A 21,716-nucleotide genomic window follows, 5' to 3' on the forward strand; every position below is an offset into this window, starting at 1 on the left:
GGGAACACCACTGCCATCCTGACCACTAGAAGAACTACTCTTTCAGCCTGCTGTAGTAATCAGTGCAGCCCGGCCCACTACAGTACTTAGAAATTGAAAAAATTGTGAAAAGTTACATAGCACATTTCTTGATGTTAATATATGCAAATCTGTTAAGTGAAATGTGAAACATATTTTAACTGAAATCTTTTTTCTCTCATCCAGAAGATTACAAATTAAACATTGTTTATTAAAGACTTGAAAATGGCAGTTAGCTTTTTATTATACACACTGTGATTTTTTCAAGATAATCAAATTTATACCAATGCTATGTGTCAGGCACATCACAAATAGAACTGATAATGTCTCATACTCTGTACTGGCTACCACCCACAAATTTTTCCCAATCATCTCGTGTCAGTGGCAGTGAAATTGCTGTTTTTCCATAATGTCTTATCATCACATCCAAAACTCCCATATTAGGCGTTAGGAATTCCTGAAGAGTATTCACACCACTACGAGGCATACGGTCAAATGGAAATCCCATTGGCTTTTTGTCAGGATACATTCTATCACGCAAACCACAGTAACTGTGACTTGCCCGACATCCCTCAGGTGGAGGTTGATCTACCTATGAATGGAAAACATAGTTATATAAGACACTGATCATTCAGATAATTTTTCATATGTAATGTCATTGAAGCACAGCAAATTCTTTATGAAATGCTTATTGTAGAGATTTTGATTGATATTCACTTGACAGAACTTACTTTTTAGTACATTGCAAAATGTCTACGGATGGCTAATCAAATAAATAAATAAATAAATTAATTAAAAAGCAAGAGTTTCATTATAGCTTTTCTCTTTAATTTTAGAAAAGTATATACAGAAATGTCTGTTACCTTTTTTTTTTAAACATATCAGTGACATGTTTCAAAGATAGAAAGTTTGCTGACATATGTGAGAACTGCTAAGAAGAAACAAACTTCACATAGATGTTGGATGCAGTATATTGTGGAAGCAAACTGATGCTTCTATTTGATTCAGGAGCTCAGATTTCAGTGATATGGAGTCACACATTTGAAAAGGATGCATTAAGGCTGCCACTGTATAAAGTGTGAGTGCTAAATGTTAAAAAATTATGCAACCATGAAGACACCGATAAAGAGATATAGTTAGACCAAGAAAAGAATATGCCCAAGATGCAAGAGGTTTCAAATAAGGAAACAAGTTATGACAGAGTAATTAGATTTGATATTTTGTTTGATACAGACACAGCTTCTAGAGAGATTTGTGTAATATGTAATTATTGTAAGCTAAGAGGGTGTTCTTTGTGCTGTGCTTGAAAGAGCTTCTGGGGATATATGAACAATACATTTCATGCACGCATGTGCGTGTGTGTGTGTGTGTGTGTGTGTGTGTGTGTGTGTGTGTGTGTGTGTGTGTGTGTGTGTGTATGCGTGTATTAAAGTGTACTACATGTACAGTTTTGAGCTATTCTATGTAGTCATGAATGGTAAAATATAACTAGCCTAATTCTTACTGTTTAGTGTTCATAATTACTTTTTCACTGCACTAGTTCTAACAGGTTGTGGCCCCAAACACTAGTGAATTCATTCAGAATAAGTATTCTGATGTAACATATAGAAAAGAAATGTCTTTGGAATAGTCATCAATAAGAAAGCACGCAGTGAAAACTGAAGTGGCAAGCTCAGTTGTTTAGGAGTTTGCATAATTTAATACTGTGCATATTACCAATAAGGATAATTGTGAAAAATGAACATGGCACAAATATCGCAAATAGAGCACCTTGTAGGTTGCAAGAACTATACTACATGGAAGTTTGCTGTACAACCATACTTAGATTTGGATGATTTCTGGGATGTAGTGAATGGTAAATGGAAGTCCACTGAGCAAATCTACATGAATAAGGTCTTAAGAGCAAAGTCGAAGTTGAGATTATTGACTGATACAGTGAACTACGTATACATACAGAAATCTGTGATGGCAAAAGTAGTTTGGGACAAGTTACAGAGTGCATTTGAAGATGAAAACCTTACAAGAAAAGTAGGAATACTCTGCGAACTTATAACCACTCAACTGGAAAAGCGCAAGAACTGGGATGAGAATGTCAACTACTGCTATCAGGACTACCTAGAAAATGTGCACCCATGATTATGGGGTTAGACAGCTCAGGCGTACTGTTACAGGAGACAGCATAAAAGTGAAGATCCTGCAGTATGTGGAAAGTACATCAGACTGCCATACTTCACAGAGGAAAAGAGCTATAGAACTTCCCAAGAAGAAACCAGTCAAGTGTTACAAGTGTCAGGAGATGGGTCACACACACCCCAGGTAAGTCAGTACAAAGGGAAAAAGGTATGACACAAATAGTCTAGACAGGAGAACTGATAATCTATGTAAGGCAGTCTCCATTTATTACTCTTTTGGAAAAATGGGTAACAGACAGCCAGAATGGATATTAAATTTGGTACCATCAGTACAGATTATTAGAAATAAAACAACTCTTTATGACGTATATCTACAGTGGATGGTTCCAAGTTACCAGGGAAAGCTGATTTTAATGTTATTGTAAATGAAGAACCAGAAAGTATTATAGTACATGAAGTTTACTATGCAAAAGATGTCACATCTAACTTTTTATGTGCAAGTGAAATACTCAATCAAGAAGGAAACAGAGTAATATTTGCTAGAAATGGAGCAAAAGTAATTAATCAATACGAAAAAATTACAGCTGTGGTGCAAATGAGAGGCAAATTATCAAGTTAGATATTACTAAAGGTGTATTTGAAGATGTTCACCATTCTGTGTACTCAACAAAAGGTTTCTTATGGCACAGAAAGCTTGAAAACCTACACAGAAAAGGGATGACAATATTAAGGATATGGCAACAGGAATGGAAGATGGCAGTAAATGCAAGGAACCCTGTGAAATAGGTATACAGTGGAAAAAGACTACATTGACTATGTTGCCCTCTAAGCCTAATAAAAGAAGAACCAAGGTGATCTAGCAGTTCATGCATATGGATGTTTGTAGACCGAACGGAGTGTGAGACTGATGAAGTCATCATTTTCTTACCTTTATAGACAACTGTTCAAGTATAACTAAGTATACTTTTTAAGTTATAAAGATCAGGTGGGTTATAGTTTTCACAATTTCCACAATATGGTAGAAAGAGAAATGTGAAACAAGATTAAAATCATCAGATCTGATGGGACAGAGAATACTAACCACAAATTCATGAAATATTTTAAGGAAGTAGAAATTAGACATCAAACCACTGTCAGACACAGCCCATCTCAGAATGAAGTTGCATAGAGAACAAAGGAATATTGTTGAAAAGGAAAGAAGTTTGTTAACTGATTCTGGATTACCTAAATGTTTTTTGGGCAGAAGTTGGGTCAACAGCCTCAAGTGTTACATGGTGCTTAGGCAAACAACATTTCACAGTCCTTGTGCTATACAAGGAAAGATGATCACGACAGAATAATGTTAAGTACAGAGCAAGTCACGGAACATACACTGTACACAGGTGTTTGTTTCATATGATCAGACATTAAACAGGAGGTGTGGAATATAAGAAAACAGCAAGGTGTGATGACAAATGAAAGGCTTCACCCACCAGAGAGTAAAAAATAAAAACCCCTACAAAGTGGGGATAGGGAACAAACCAAATCTACGAAACTTAAAAGCTTTTGAGTGTGAGGCTGTGGTACAGGACCTAATACAATTGAGATTAAAATACAACACAAAGCGTAAGGAATACACACACACACACACACACACACACACACACACACATATATATATATATATATATATATATATATATATATATATATATATATATATATATATATATTAAAAAAACAAAGATGATGTGACTTACCATACGAAAGTGCTGGCAGGTCGATAGAAACACAAACAAACACATACATACACACAAAATTCTAGCTTTCACAACAAACTGTTGCCTCATCAGGAAAGAGGGAAGGAGAGGGAAAGACGAAAGGATGTGGGTTTTAAGGGAGAGGGTAAGGAGTCATTCCAATCCCGGGAGCGGAAAGACTTACCTTAGGGGGAAAAAAGGACGGGTATACACTCGCACACACACACATATCCATCCACACATATACAGACACAAGCAGACATATATATTTGGTCTTTAAATATGTCTGCTTGTGTCTGTATATGTGTGGATGGATATGTGTGTGTGTGCGAGTGTATACTCGTCCTTTTTTCCCCCTAAGGTAAGTCTTTCCACTCCCGGGATTGAAATGACTCCTTACCCTCTCCCTTAAAACCCACATCCTTTCGTCTTTCCCTCTCCTTCCCTCTTTCCTGATGAGGCAACAGTTTGTTGCGAAAGCTTGAATTTTGTGTGTATGTTTGTGTTTGTTTGTGTGTCTGTCGACCTGCCAGCACTTTCATTTGGTAAGTCACATCATCTTTGTTTTTAGATATATTTTTCCTACGTGGAATGTTTCCCTCTATTATAACCATATATATATATATATATATATATATATATATATATATATATATATATATATATATATATATATATATATATATATAATGTGGAAGACTCAAAGGTTAATGAATAATAAATGCTACCAATAAGAAGTTGCTGGCCATAGAGATGTCGGATTCCTTGAGAATTATTAAAATTAATTAAAAGAAGAGGAAGGTCGTAAGGGATGCATACATAAATTCTATGAAGATGAACTTCTAGAATATGAAGAAGAGGAAGAAACTATTTAAGATCAGAATGAGATTTTCACTCTGTAGTGGAGTGTACGCTGATATGAAATTTCCTGGCAGATTAAAACTGTGTGCCGGACCGAGACTCGAACTCGGGACCTTTGCCTTTCGCAGGCAAGTGCTCTACCGACTGAGCTACCCAAGTACAACTCACGACCCATCCTCACAGCTTCAGTTCCGACAGAACCTCGTCTACTACCTTCCAGACTTCACAGAAACTCTTCTACGAACCTGCAGATCTATCACTCCTGGAAGAAAGGCTATTGCTGAGTCATGGCTTAGCCACAGCCTGGGGGATGTTTCCAGAACGACATTATCACTCTGCAGCAGAGAGTGCGCTGATATGAAACTTCCTGACAGATTAAAACTGTGTGCTGGACCAAGACTCGAACTCGCAACCTTTGCCTTTCGTGGGCAAGTGCTCTACCGACTGAGGTACCCAAGCATGACTCACAACCTGTCCTCACAGCTTCAATTCCATCAGTGCCTCATCTTCTACCTTCCAAACCTCACAGAAGCTCTTCTGCAAATTGAGCACTTGCCCATGAAAGGCAATGGTCCCGAGTTTGAGTCTCGGTTTGGCACACAGATTTAATCAACTCTTTAAGATGTCCCTCTCATGTACCTAAACCTAAAGTGTACTCTGGTAATGAAATATACATAGCCTATTATTTTAATGATGAACTTCAACAGTTGTAGGTGCTATGACTGGTGTTCATTCTCAACAATCAATAAAAGCTATGGAAAGAGAACTGGAGTAATTTCATCAAAATGAAACTGTTGAATTGGTTGAGATACCAGTAAGAAATAAACCATTAAATGAATAATGGATGTTTAACAAAAAAATTCCTGAGAAAACAGCAATAAAATACAGGGCATGACTTGTAGTCAAGGGAAGTTCACAAAAACATGGGATAGACTACAGAGGTATGTCTTCACCAGTGCTAAAATATGAATCACTTACATACCTTTTAGCCCTAGCAGTAAAAGAAGATTTACTTTTTCACCAAATCGATGTGAAGACAGCTTACTTAGATGGGAAATTAGGTGAAAAAAGATACGTGAGCCCACCAGAAGAAGCCAGAAAAACACATATAGGAAAAGAGAAGATTTGGCAGTTGAAGAAAAGTATTCGAAGAGCATTTTTTTTTTTTTTTTTTATTTGATAAATGCTCATTTGTTCAAAATTTAGATTTTTGTGGGTACACATCAAGTTGTTGTCATGCATGACATGTTGAAATGGTTTGGTACAGCCAATATTTACTGTTGGTATAAAGTTCTGAAACATACGAGTTTTTGTTAAACTCGATATTTGCTCTTAGACAGTTAAGAAAAATTAATAAATGCACTGTGCATGGGTTCTGGGAGGTCTGAAGGAGAATAACAATTTAGGACATCATTTTTAATGATAACATGAGAGAGCTTTCTGCAAACACAATAGAACATAAAAGCTAGCAGAACCAACAGTGGAATGAAATTAGTGGTTTACACAACATAATTAACTTCTGATTACTGTTCAATTTGACCTAGCTTTGTTAGGGAGGAGGAACATCAAGAAATAAGCAAAAAGTAGAATATTGTTTCATTAAAGTACAGCACAAGGAAAACAATGGCCAGACAGTACTTATATGTGCTGCAACATTTCAACCAACGTTAGTGATGTCCAAAGACAGATTCTTGAAGTGAACAAGATTTGGGGAAAAAATCAATTGATAACAAACTACAGGGTGCACAAATGTTGAGCATAAAAGGTTTGTGCAATAATGAAGGAGGAAAATCCAATATGGCAAATTTTGATATAAAACTGGATCAGCCAATACCAGAGATCTCTGTGGGTGAATTATTCTGTTCAAGACAGGTTTGACTATGCAATTTATGCATTATGATTAATTCTTGAGCATGGGCAAAGAAAAGGGTTACATTTTATACTTGTCTTGAAACAGATGGACTGAAAGGATGCAACCAAGTGGCCTCTGCTCTAAAGGATTTTGTCAGAAAACTTGGGGCATCCCACCCAGATAATGGTCCAACTAAAATTTATTCTTTTTCTGACTCTTGCACCAAAATAAATAAATAAATAAATAAAAATACAATAATGATGTGCACAGTAATGGCCTTCATGGAAGAAAGTAGAAAATTTGACAAGGTAGTCTATTATTTCCCTATTCATGGTCACAGCTATAATCCTGACAGTGTTCAGTGGAGTGGATAAACAATACTGAAAAAAATATGATATTCCTTCACTGACTGAATACTATGAAGTGCTAGAACAAGATGGCATTATCAATTTTCTAAATAAGGATAGGGAAGTAAAGAAAAAAACCATTGCTCTGAAAGAGTTATGATCCAAGATGTCCAAAAGTGATGACTTATGGAGAGTCTAAGAAGAAGGTATTGTTGTCAGTATCAGACATTTACAATGGAAGTCCTGAAGATGTTGAGGTATAGAAACTAAGAAACTGCAGCCAGGAAATGAGGAAAGCAGCCACCTTGGAAAAGAAGGAAAAGGCCAGTAAGGAAAAGAAAAAGTATGTCCAAAAACTTGTGAGGAATTTTAATGTACCATAAGGAGCAGAAGAGTTTTATAAGAACATTGTTGAAAGTGACTAATAGATTTATAGTTTAATATTGCTGTTGCCAGTATTTTGTGTTGTGTTTCAGCAGTATCTGTTGCTGTTTTGCACTTCTACTTATCAAACATTTATGTAAATGTAAACTGCAAATTAAGCAATAATGTAGCTTTCTTTGCAAATCAATGTTAAAGGTAAAAATCAATTTTAATATGTGCATTAATAAAACATTTATCTTCCATCTTTGCATTTATTGTCTTTTGAAAAAAAAAACTTAGAAACTTTGGCCCTCTATTCAGAAACAAACAAGTCAAACCCACGACTGGAATTGTGCCTAAAAAGCTGTTTCAATGTCAAATTATCTCATTTATTTAATTAGTAATTTGGTATGATATTTACAAAAATGTGTTGCCTCAAAAATTTACTTTTTTGCATTTATCAATTTTTGAAAAAAAGAACTACTTCCCATTTATCGATTGAAACAGAGTGAACATATTTACAAAACTTTTAACTTCCATCTTTGTGTTTATTCACTCTTTTTTTAACTTTATAAAGATGGATATGAAACACTGCAAGACAGATCCTGGTGGTATCCATTATAAAAGAAGTAAAGAAGAGGCCACAGTAATTGCTATATGGGTGAATGATTTTTTCATTGCAACTGAAGATGAGAAGTAGGTGAAGCATTTCAACAGATAACTCCAAAACAAGTTTAACATGCATGACATGGAAGAGATAAAGTGGCTCTTGGCTATGATGACTGTTAAAAATAAGAATGCAGGAGAGTTATACATAAATCAATCATTATGCACAGAGAAAGTTTTGAAAAAGTTTGAAATGAGTGACTGTAAACCAGTTTCTACACCGATAGAACCAGGGGACATCTTAATGTGAAATGAAGCAGATGTGGAGCCTTTTGTATTTGTTACAAATTTCAAGGCCTGATATCTCTTTTCCCATGAATGTTGTAAGCAGGTTGTGCAAAAGCCCAAGAGAGGAACATTGCAAAGTCATTAAAGGGGTATTTTGATATCTAAAGGGAACCACAGACTATAAATTATGATATTACGAAAAGGGAAATATAAAACTTGGAGCTATACTGATGCAGAATGGGGAAGTAAGTTAGAGAACAGACATTCTATTCCTGTATGTTTTTTGGATTAATGGAAGGACCTATGTCTTGGTCCTGTAAAAGTCATAAACCCAAAGCCTTGAGCACTGTAGAAGCTGCATACAGGGCTTCATCGACATAAATCAAGAATCATTGTGGTTCAGGACTCTAGTAAGTGAAACAGAGCATAATATCTGTGTAGAACCCACCAAGACTTTCTGTGTCAACTTGAGAACTATAAACTTAGCCAAAAATGATGTCAATAGTGCCAGAACCAAACACATCAATACAAAGCACCATTTTATAAGGGATCACAGATAGTAAAGGAATATTGAGGTAGACTGTTAATGTATAGAAGAGATCTTGGCTGATATACTCACCAAACCCTTGAAGAACCAAACACATCAATACAAAGAACCATTTTATAAGGAATCACAGATAGTGAAGGAATATTGAGGTAGACTGTTTATGTATAGAAGAGATCTTGGCTGATCTACTCACCAAACCCTTGAAGAAGGACAAATTTCAGTAGGTAGTGCATCAGTATAGTTTGGTGAAAGGGGCATACAAAGTATATGCTCAAAGGGCAATTTTGGGGACACATTAAAAATATGTATTTGTCTTAGGAACATCCTGTTATTGTCAACAATTGTATGTAATCATGACTGTTAAAATGTAGCTTGCTTTATTTTTGTAATTTATTGTGGAGAACTATGACCTATTGTTCAAATTGTCCAAAATAACCTCAAGTGCATTTAGCATGTTTTAACAAACAACAGGTAACCTAGTGTAAAGTAATACGTTATCCTAAGTATAAATGAATAACATGTATAGTATTATGTGTATAATGTTTGTATGTTTATGTTGGATATCCTACAGTTATATGTACTTCAGTGTTTATTCCATTAAATTCCTTTGAAAAATCCAACTGCAGATCCTATTAACTTGAACAAGAAGAGCATCACCCATATGTGGCTCACAGGGCACACATGGAAGCTTCCCCATCACCTGTATGGGTGATGCAGTGATGAACCTGTTAATCTAGCTAAAAGTGACAGTAGTGTCATTACTTTGAAAAAGAAATCAGCCACTGCATCCTGAATTATATTAAATAGCTCATTTTTATCCCTATTTTTTGCTTAATATTTATGTCACTTTGTTTATACTTATTATAGAACAACAGCTGCATTTATGCCCTAAGAATACAAACCTGCTTATAATAAAAACTGCTACTTGTCAGGCACATAATCAATCCTCGAATCTAGATAATCAAATAATTTGCAGAAGAAGCAGTCAATAACGTAAGGTATTAATTTTCTGTTGAATTTATAAAGGTTCTCAATTTTATGCTTTATGTCAGATGAGACCTTATTTAAAACTTTTGCACTAAAATATGGAAGTATACTCTAAGCCTTAGGCAATAAGGCAAAATATACATAGAAATTATTTTTCTGTCTTGTCAATTACAGTTCAAATGAAGCTGACTTTTATTGCTAGGAACAAATGTTATTAAAGAATATATGTATTGAAAAATGACTATAAGAATATATTTGAAGATGCACTACTAGATGAACTGTTATCTGACTTCCAAAATCAATACTGAACATGAGCAACACAGAATTTAACTGTCATAATGCACATGCTGAGCAAAAGAAGACATGATGGCAATGTCATTTCTATTTCAAATGAGGACACAAATATAAGTCATGAGTGGTGTTTCTTATACCAAGGACACAACCAAAGTGTGGCAAAGGGTGGGGTGTGATGGGGAGGGGGGCAGGTCTTGACCTCCCTATCACTTAAATGAAATTACACATAACCCAACTGCCATGTAATGAAACTGGGAGTTTCAGTTTGCGAATGCTGCTGCAGGATCTACATGACATAGAAAGATTCCAATACAGGCATATAACTACTAACATGTCGACAAGAGATTAGTCTGGCATTCGTGTCTCTTTGGCACATGTGAGGTAAATGCAGAAACATGAACTATGATGATTTTATTACAAATGGCTCCAAATATGACCAACATGCTATCTTTTTCTTGGCTGCTGAACAACAGTTACTGGTAGGCATCCATTGGAGGATAAAGAATATGCATGAGACAGCATGTCTGTTGAAAAGCACCATTGTGAAATGGAAACTTTTTGATCATCCCTTATATTTTGACGAAAAAAGGATGTGCACTATCGACAGGCAACAAGGCTATTGATAGATTTAATAGATTTAAACTGTATGTATATCTGCAGTACTATCAGCTTTTGCCTGTCCCTACTTTAGTCAGGACTAGCTATTGTATATTGTTGGCCTTAACCGATCTCAGAGTTTGTTTTGTTAGTTCAGTTCTTACTTATAAGCTAATTTAATGTAATCACTAATGTTTATTATTTTTGTGATATGTGCTGTTCTGATAGTTTCTAATTATGGACACATTTGAAACAAGAAAGAAGAAAAATTGATTTTGATTCATCCACTATCATTGTCATAAGTAAAAATATGTAAGCACTACTATAATCCCTTAATTACCCATCTGTAGCAGGTTAATGGTAGCAGATTAATGTTAGCATTGAAGTCATTATTACACTATGTCATGAGGCAGTGGAGTGGTGAACATCATTGCAAACAACATTACACTAAAATCAGTGCATGAAAGTACACTTAGATTTCCCTGTACCGCCCAGAAATCTCATCGATCAACAAAAATATAGCCCAAACAACAATGGTTGCATTTCCTTAAAAAGTTTGCTTAAAATTTTGTTATTATAAGACCAAATCTGGCCATCCAGGCATTACATAATTATGAAAACTGGTTCTGATACAGAATGATGTGAAGGGGTTTATGGAGAGCAGAAGGTGTTTGTGATGACAACACATTCTATAGTTTGTTCATTTCTAAAAGATTTTTTCAGCAGTCTGTTTGAATTCATCTGAGCCAACTGTGCCCTGCATCTGCCCCCTTCCCCATTTTGTCGTAATCTATTTACACTTTATAATACTACAATAAAGGCAGCCATAAATTCCACGCACAGTTACATTTTGAAATTGTATATTCATGCACTATTAAATGACAAAACATTCACAATCAAAGGAAAAACATGCTCTATAAGAATTCCACCTTTTGTTCTGATGCATTTCATTTTCTTTGAAAACAATGTACAATGACCAGTTTTGTCATGTTCTCCTTCAATTGGGGTAGCTCTGCACCTTGAGGTGCTCTGCCAGCAATCCCTAGATTTCGGAGGCAAGGTGGTTCAAATCCATCCACCAGCAACTGTGAATATGTTTTTCTGTGGTTTCCCATTTTCAGTTCAGGAAAATTCCAGGACTGTTCACTTACAATAGACCACAGCCAATTTCTTCCAAATTTCTTTCTTTTCTGTCACATCCAACTTCTTTAAAGATGCAGCCTGTCTGCTTCAATGAAATGAGCTGCATCAAAGGTAAGCCGGACATCTCTTCAGATACCTGTCACTAAGAGCCATATTTACATTGGAAGGTGGGTAGTGTTCACCATTTTGTATTCTGTTTCTGTGTATAAAAATGACTCACTTTTGGAATCATGTTTTTAAGTTTTACTACATGAACAATGCTCTGTTGTGTAGTGTCCTATTTGTAATATCCTTAGAACAGTGAGTCCAACCATCACAACTCATATGTATTTGTACATAAACATCATATAAATGACAACATATGTTGTACATCATAGAGGAGTTAATCTGAGGCTATATAACCATATTATTGTGGATAAATACAAACTCACTGAAAGACCTGAGTCGAAACAAGGCCCCCGGAGTAGACAATATTCCATTGGAACTACTGACGGCCGTGGGAGAGCCAGTCCTGACAAAACTCTACCATCTGGTGAGCAAGATGTATGAAACAGGCGAAATACCCTCAGACTTCAAGAAGAATATAATAATTCCAATCCCAAAGAAAGCAGGTGTTGACAGATGTGAAAATTACCGAACAAGCAGTTTAATAAGCCACAGCTGCAAAATACTAACACGAATTCTTTACAGACGAATGGAAAAACTAGTAGAAGCCAACCTCGGGGAAGATCAGTTTGGATTCCGTAGAAACACTGGAACACGTGAGGCAATACTGACCTTACGACATATCTTAGAAGAAAGATTAAGGAAAGGCAAACCTACGTTTCTAGCATTTGTAGACTTAGAGAAAGCTTTTGACAATGTTGACTGGAATACTCTCTTTCAAATTCTGAAGGTGGCAGGGGTAAAATACAGGGAGCGAAAGTCTATTTACAATTTGTACAGAAACCAGATGGCAGTTATAAGAGTCGAGGGACATGAAAGGGAAGCAGTGGTTGGGAAGGGAGTAAGACAGGGTTGTAGCCTCTCCCCGATGTTGTTCAATCTGTATATTGAGCAAGCAGTAAAGGAAACAAAAGAAAAATTCGGGGTAGGTATTAAAATTCATGGAGAAGAAATAAAAACTTTGAGGTTCGCCGATGGCATTGTAATTCTGTCAGAGACAGCAAAGGACTTGGAAGAGCAGTTGAATGGAATGGACAGTGTCTTGAAAGGAGGATATAAGATGAACATCAACAAAAGCAAAACAAGGATAATGGAATGTAGTCTAATTAAGTCGGGTGATGCTGAGGGAATTAGATTAGGAAATGAGGCACTTAAAGTAGTAAAGGAGTTTTGCTATTTGGGGAGCAAAATAACTGATGATGGTCGAAGTAGAGAGGATATAAAATGTAGGCTGGCAATGGCAAGGAAAGCGTTTCTGAAGAAGAGAAATTTGTTAACATCCAGTATTGATTTAAGTGTCAGGAAGTCATTTCTGAAAGTATTTGTATGGAGTGTAGCCATGTATGGAAGTGAAACATGGACGATAAATAGTTTGGACAAGAAGAGAATAGAAGCTTTCGAAATGTGGTGCTACAGAAGAATGCTGAAGATTAGATGGGTAGATCACATAACTAACGAGGAAGTATTGAATAGGATTGGGGAGAAGAGAAGTTTGTGGCACAACTTGACCAGAAGAAGGGATCGGTTGGTAGGATATGTTCTGAGGCATCAAGGGATCACCAATTTAGTATTGGAGGGCAGCGTGGAGGGTAAAAATCGTAGAGGGAGACCAAGAGATGAATACACTAAGCAGATTCAGAAGGATGTAGGTTGCAATAGGTACTGGGAGATGAAAAAGCTTGCACAGGATAGAGTAGCATGGAGAGCTGCATCAAACCAGTCTCAGGACTGAAGACCACAACAACAACAACAAATACAAACTCATTCATTAGGTCACTTACATTAGAAGTTGAGTTGACATTAAAGTGTGAATCAATGTTAAGGTCCCAAAACTGTACATCAAAGTATCTGTGTGTTCCATTTTGTTTCATAAATAAATTTGGTTGCTGTAGTTGACTGTTGAAATAGTAATTTAAAAAAGTTCTTGATCAGTTAAGGCTAAGGAAACTGACAAATTTTAATGGAATGAAAGATACTTTACTAAAATATGAGAAAGAATTTACAGAACTTGGGATGTTTTGAAGTGCTGGATAAATTATGAACTGGTTTAAGGTAACTCATAAATTTAAATACAAGATTATAGGAGAAAGACAGCTGTTATCAAAATAAATTTGAACCCATTTAACTTTATACCCAACATTAAGATTCTTCTGCTCTGCAATAGTAAACTTTATATTTGAAACTGTGTTTTGTTAACAACGAGGCAATACAATACATTTAAACTTTAATTTGTTTGACAATAAAGAGAAGTTATCATATTGCCAAATAAACAACTATTTTACTTGATTTTATCCATAGTTGTCAGTGTTTCCTCTGTGGCTGTATTACTTTTGTAAAATAAAGAACAACCACCTTCAGTCAGAACCACAATTTTATTTCAATGGACAATGTAATTTGAGCTCTTCAGATGCTTTAACAGTATTTATCGATTACAATGGTATATTACAAAGTGGCACATTGGAAATATAAGTTTACAAAATTAAAACAAATTGAAAAATAATTTGCTTGTTCTAGCAGTGTAAACATCACTTGGAAGCACAGTATGAGTAAACATGTTTATCAGCATTTATAAACATATACCTATAGGCCAGGTGATTATAATTAAAGTTAAACTTTCAAGCCGCTGCAGAAATAACACCACCGGTCAGAATGATGTCAAATTGCAACGGCGTATTATCAGAGAAGGGGGAAAACATATGGCAGAAGAAAAATAGATAATTACAACATGTAGCAAAAGATGGTGCTGTAAGCATTATGATTTAATAGTGGTTGACTACAAATGACAAATTAATCATACAACAATGAACAATGACTAAGGTCTATGTTTCACATTAAACAAACTGTACTACTCAGTGTGCATGGGTGTACAGATGTGATACTGTTACTTATGTAAGTCCATCCATCATGGCAAGGTCATATCACATTGGATGGGAAAAATCAGTTTTTATTTGTCCTGGGCCAAAAACTGCATAAAAAGAATCAATCAAAATCAAATTGGATAATTAATTTCCATGTGACTGATGCAAAACATGTTCATTATGCTGTCCACCATTTTCTCCAACAAGTTGAAATCAAAAAACAGCATTTTCCACAAATCACTTTAGTGTTTCTAGTGTCACATTCAGAATGTGTTGCACAATGTGTGCCTTCAATGCATCTAAGTTTGCAGTTGGAACACTGAACACAACATCTTTCAGATAGCCCCACATCCAGAAGTCACACGGATTAAGATCAGGTGATCAGGATGGCCAGGCTGTAGGGAAATGGCAGTTGATAATTCTAGCATTTCTGAAATGGCGCTTCACCATCTGCTTAACTGGATTTTCAGTGTGCGGAGGTGTGCCATCTTGCATTAAAATGATCCCATCCACACATACATGCTGTTGGAGAGCTGGAATGACGTGGTTGCGGAAAAGACCCTCATAGTTCTTAGCAGTGACAGTACAGGTAACAGGACTGGAAGCACCTGCCTCTTCGAAAAAATATGGCCCTATGATAAATGATGCCGTAAACCCATACCATCCTGTGACCTTTTCATGATGAAGTGGTACTGGTTGATTTGTGTGTGGATTTTACATTGCCCATATTCAACAATCCTGTGTATGGACTTATACTGTCAGATGGAAGTGGGCTTTGCCTGTCCACAAAATCTTCAACAGTTAATCATTGTCGACTTCCATGCCAGCAAGAAATTCTAAAGCAAATGTCTCTCTTGCTGGCAGGTCAACAGGAAGCAACTCATGCACATGGGTAATTTTGAATGGCTAGCAAAGAAGGATGTTTTGTAGTATTTTATGCATCATGCTCAAAGGTATGTCGAATGGTCTGGCAATTCTCTGTGCACTACACATTTGCTCACCTCCACTCATCTCCTCTTGCATTGCTGTGGCCACTGCTTCCACTGATGTTGAATCAGGTCATTTCCTCCCTCTACCAGGTTGCACACAAAAGAAACCATCTTTTTGAATTTCTGCATCATTTTCTTCAGACCCACAGCAGTCATCGGACCAATGCCTTTTTTAAGCCCTTCAATGTCCAGAACATTTGCAGAGTGATGTGTGCACAGTCATCATTCTTGTAATACAGCTTTACAAGCAGAGTGTGATTCTGCATTGAGACAGTCATGGCGAACATCACAGACATGAAAGGAGGAAATCCCATGTGCCCGGTGAGTTTATACCAACTTCAATGGGTCATGCACATGACAGGTGTTTTCATTTATGTATTCTGACACACACAGCACAATCTATTGATCAATTTTCACAGTATTTTTTTTCTGCCATATGTTCTCCCCTTTCTGCGATTATATTCCATTGCAATTTGACGTCATTCTGACCACTGGTATGATTTGTACAGTGTTTTGAAAGTTTGACTTTAATTATAATCACCCTGTGTGTGTGTGTGTGTGTGTGTGTGTGTGTGTGTGTGTGTGTGTGTGTGTGTGTGTGTGTGTGTGTGTGTGTGTGCACGCACATGAACAGGTTTACTCATTCTGTGCTTCATAACTGTGTATTCCCTCTCAGTCACATACATAAATATATATGTATGTACATAAGGGCATACATGCACATAAAGAGATTTTCTCATACTGTGCTTCAAAACCATGCATCCACTACTGGAAACAGTAAATTATCTTTTGATTTGTCTTAGTTTTATAAACTTATATTCACAATTTGCCACTTTGTAATACAGCATTGTAATCTTACAAGGACCACACAGAATTAACCTAAATCTGACGCAAGAAAAAAATTGATGTAGATGTTTAAAGCATCTGAAGATGAGTCCCCAGGTCTGAAAATGCATTGTACACTGAAATAAAATTACATCTGTGACTGAAGGCATTTGTTATTTATTTTATGAAAGAAATATTTAATTGCACGTGTGGGTATTTCTTATTACACACTATACTTTTTTAAGAGAAGCTTTTCCTGCTTAATTTTATAGACCAAATAGTACTTGTATGAAGTTTCTCCAAAAGCAAATTGTGTACATAAAATTAATAAATAAATAAATGTGTTTTCAGAATAGAATGAAATACATTATCCTTTTTAAGGTTCTGTTCAACATATCCCCCTCCCCCACCCCCCCTTTTTGACAAAATTCTGGCTATGTCTTTGCTTATAGTGCAATGGAAGGACTGCAAGAAGGAGTCAAAGCAAGTAACGCTGCTTCCACTAATAGAGAAGCAGACAGTATGATATTGCAGAAGAGAGAGCATATGACAACTGAAGATCAGAAGGACCTGCCTTGGTGGATATTTCTTGAAGATGTTCAAATTTTCTAATGTTCACATGGTTTGGCAACTCCTACACACTTGAAAAGCAAGACTGAATACTTAAGAACATTGCTGATTACTACAAATTCAAAAATTGTTAGCAGAAGACTTCTCTAGACTTGTCTTGTCTCTGTAAATTAACAAGTTATAAATGAAGTTTTTACCCCTGTCAGAATTACATTTACATTTGCTGTTTTCACTATCTCTCAGCCCACTATATAACCCAGATAGCAGTGGCACTTGATTCAGAGGCAGCTGCTTACGATATTGGTGATGGCAAAAAATTTTCATAGCCAGTGAAGGCGGGAGAGGCAGTTGCATAAGTTCCTGATCACCACTCTTTCTGCTACTGTCTTTGATTAAATTCTGTGCCTCTCCTCAGTGAATCAAGGCATGAGGGCATGTGACACTGATGATAGCCATTCATGAATCAGATGGGGTGTTCAGTTTTGTGGATTCCTCGGAGCTATTCGTAGGCAGTAAGTTATGTGGCAGCACAGTTTCACTCACTCCCTTTTCTCATCATCACGCAAAGCAAATATATGTGTGATAAACATTAGGCAGCTGAACCTACATCTGAAGGTCTCTAAGTCAATCGTGCAAAAGACTTTACTATTTTTACTGTTATCACAGAATAAATGTCTTATGTAAAGGTCATAAAGTAATATGATATTGTTGCTTTTATGTTGATGGATAGGAATTCACTATTGGTGTCAACATTTCTCTCTTTCACCGATGTGAAACTAGAGTACAATTTTGTCTAAAACTGTTCAGTTAATTTTTTTAAGTGATATGAAGACAGAATGGTAAGCCAGTACCTATGTTCACCTATGGCAAAATTCAGCATCTGGAAACAGAAACTCTCAAGTGTGAAAATTATTGTTCATAATCTTTGGAATTTCTATATTGCTTCTGCAGGGAGGATAGAGGGATTGGTTGAGGAGGGACAGGTCACTAGACCCTTGGTTGAATATAACCTTGTTTTGAGCATAAGGGAAGACAAACATGAAGTAGAAGACATCAGAGAGAGTAGCAGGTCAAAGATCTTTGACGATCCATTCTCTCTGATGCTTTCTCCTATATGTTTGCCTTTCCTCACAACATGTGGCGTCCTCACACTCTATAATCTGTGTTTCTATTTGCAGTACTTTAAATTTTGCCTTCTGAAGGTTGGTAGGCACTGGCCAACCAGCCTGTTTCCTTGTAATTTAGCAGCTTCCTTAGCTCAGTTTGGCTTTTGATACAGTTAAATATGTTGTATTTTTTTAAGATCTGAAGCAGTGTTTTTCCATACTGGTGGAAGTGCTGCAACACTGTCAGCTGATACAGTACATTGAGATAATACTGGCTCTGATGTGAAGAACTGTTGTTTCATTGCATATAAATGGATGCTATTTATAATAACACAGCATTTATTGCAGTCATTCCTTGACAGTGACAGATGAACCATGAAATAGTCGATATAGTAATATTAAGCAGTGCCTGAAAGCCAATATGAAACTGTCTGAGATGGAACTCAGTAAAACTCTTTCCTTGAATTTCCACTTTTTAACTACTCTTACAGTTTCAATTCTTTCAACTGTTCAACCACATAACAGTCCACTGTTCCAATGAGAAATAAGTGCAATTTATTTTAAAATCTCTGCCATTGCATCAACCAAAAATTAAAACTATCTGTTACTCCAACTACTATTTGCTAAACTGGTAATACATACCCTGTCTATGGCATAATCAGATATCATTACAAAGAGATGAGCTGGTAAACCCTCAGGTTTCCCTTTTGGGATCATCAAATGACGAGGCCACCCACAAGAACAGTAGCCACCTGCCTCTTGTGACTGTGGATCAGAATTGTTCAAATTTTTTAATGGACTTCCAACTGTAGCTGTTACAGAAGATTTCTTTGACTCTCTCCAGAACACATTAAGTCCAGTTTTCACTGAAAGGAATTTTCCAGTTTTAAAAATTTTAAATTATGCTGTAATAATTATTGGACACACAAATCTCTAAAACTCTATATAAACAGAGAATATTTTTATAATGAATGTTTTTATCTAGAATTTTCCTGTTAAAATATTTATCACTGTGGTGTATCTTCATTTGAGGTCCATCCTTTTCTTACTCCTTAACTTCATTCAAATTACCCCTCTAGTCCAGGATAATGCAATTTTTCAATGTATAGCATATAACTATAGACATTTATTTGTTGTTATTGTATAGTGTATAATTATGTGAAGCTGTTTGATGGCATACTTACAATGTACTGTAAACTTGTCCATCTCAATGAACAAATTTTTTTGTTCTCGAAACAGCATTGGGCGTCCTTGTTCATTGAATTTTGGAGCCAAAAATATTCTTACAGTTCCTGTTCGAGGTGGTCCTGAGTTGCTAACCTAAATTAATGAAGTTTATTTATTTATTTGTCCTCTGATTCTTTCTTGTGCAAGACATGTATGTGGTGTGCACAGATCATGCATTATGACACTGAACAAGTAACAGTATGATGAAGGTTCTGACTTGAGGTGATGTGATGAGACACTACAAAATATGATTTTCCATCTATATTATTTATTACAATGCTATCTTAGTTTCACGCCACACTCAAGTATATACAAAATAAGTACCTGTTTGGAATAGTTACAGATTACAACTTATTACAAGGATATTACAGTTGAACATTTCCATCAGTTCTGCAATCAGAATTCATATTTCTCTGATGCTTATGGACAAAAACTTCAGATATAGTGTAAAAATAATGATTAAGCAAGAATTCCAAAGACAGAGACTTTGCATTTTTTTATTTTTTTATTTTATTTTATTTTATTTTTTATTTCTCATGGCAGACTGTTGTAAAGCTGAATGCCTTGATTAAACGGTGAATTTTAAAAGCTAAAGTAGGTATACTTTGAAAGTGAAGTTGAATTTTCTGTCCTGCACCATGATAATGGACATTCACATTTTTCTTGAATTTTCCACTGCTGCTTTTTACAAACTTACACATTTATCTATGTAGAGACTCAAGAGATTAAATGAGTGATTTTTGGAAGAGAGGTCTGCAGATGTCAGTTGTCTTTAGACTGTTCATTACTTTCAAAGTTCTATTCTGAGTGAGGAGACTGTCCAAGCTATGTGGAAAGTCTCATCAGAATTTGATACTGTACCATACTACACTATGAACCTGTGCATAGTAGACAGTGCAAAGAGTCTCTGGAATTGTGCAGTACGTAAATATGGATAAGGCATAGCACACGTTATTCAGCTTACTATTAGTTTTGCCGCATGGTATGAACATTTTGGAAAATGAAAACTTACTCTGTTAGAATCAATATGGATGCCGCTAAAAGCTCTGTTGTTAAACTCAATGCCTCCATCATCCTTGTGGCCAAAGACTCCATAGATATATGCACTTAGTTTGATATATTACACCTCAACTTTAGAAAAGCCTTTGATACAGATCAATACTCTCACCTGTTAAACATAGCTATGAGCTTATACAGTATCAGACCAGCTTTATGATTTGATTCTAGTTGAGAGGAAATAGAGAAGACACAAAGAAGAGTGGAATGTTCATAATAGGTTCTTTCGTAAGCTTGACAGAGTGATTGAGATAATCACCGTACTATATGAGAAGTGTCATGCGAGGGTTGGAACTTAAATAGTGGGAACTATTTGTTCACAACTAAAACAAAAGAGTTACATGTTTGCACCTGTTACTGTCCTTCAAAGTAGTCACCAGCGTTGTGTAGAACCCATTGCCAGCTATGTGGAAGGTGTAGTAAACTGTTAGCAGAGCCTGTTCTGTTGATGGTGCGAATGGAGCAGTCTACTGCATCTCAAATCTCTGGAACAGTTGTGAAGTGAATGCCATGAAGTGGTTACTTCATCTTTGGAATCAAATCAATGTCAGAAGGACTTAAGTCGGGGAGTATGGCGGATGGTACAGTACTTCCCAGTCGCATCAACCAAACAGGGCAGCCACAGCTTGTGCTGTATGTGCCTGAGCGTTGTCATGCAAAATGATGGGTGGGTTGAGCAGAAAGCGTTGCCGCTTCTTTCGCAAAGCTGGTCACAGATGATGCTCCAAAAATGAACAGTAATACTGAGCATTGATGGTCTGCTGTGGAGGAATGTAATGTGTTAGGATAACACCATCACAGTCGTACATGAGAATCACCATAACTTTAGTCCGCGCCATTCGCACAATCAACAGAACAGGCTCTGCTAACGATATACTACGCCTTCCACATCACTGGCAATGGGTTATACACAATGCTGGTGACTTCTTTGAAGGACAGTAACAGGTGCAAACATGTAAATCTTTTGTATCAGTTGTGAATAAATAGTTGTCACTAAAAAAGTTCCAACCCTTGTACATAATGGAGAGGTTTACTGTTAAAATTCTGAGACACTGCATTTCAAGAAGACTTGTTCAAAATTTTACTTTGTCCCATGTACTTCTTATGAAATGAGCGTTATGGCAAAGTCAAAGAAAAAAATGGCAA

The 21,716-nt window shown here is 36.2% G+C and overlaps 1 protein-coding gene across 4 annotated transcripts in view; it reads right to left on the bottom strand.

Annotated features, from left to right (window-relative positions):
• Nucleotides 1-252: 252 nt before the first annotated feature.
• LOC124595577 (phenoloxidase 2-like) overlaps nt 253-21,716 on the bottom strand; it is a 223,104-nt gene continuing 201,640 nt past the window's right edge. For all 4 annotated transcript variants that reach the window (XM_047134366.1, XM_047134363.1, XM_047134364.1 and 1 more), the window contains 3 exons: nt 19,472-19,607; nt 18,930-19,153; nt 253-610 (listed from right to left, as the gene is read on the bottom strand). In XM_047134366.1, coding sequence (XP_046990322.1) covers nt 347-610; nt 18,930-19,153; nt 19,472-19,607 — 624 coding nt within the window. In that variant the 3' untranslated portion in view covers nt 253-346. The remainder of the gene's footprint in view (nt 611-18,929; nt 19,154-19,471; nt 19,608-21,716) is intronic.

This window comes from Schistocerca americana, chromosome 2 (genome assembly GCF_021461395.2).
Source record: "Schistocerca americana isolate TAMUIC-IGC-003095 chromosome 2, iqSchAmer2.1, whole genome shotgun sequence".
NCBI classification, from domain to species: Eukaryota; Metazoa; Arthropoda; class Insecta; order Orthoptera; family Acrididae; genus Schistocerca; species Schistocerca americana.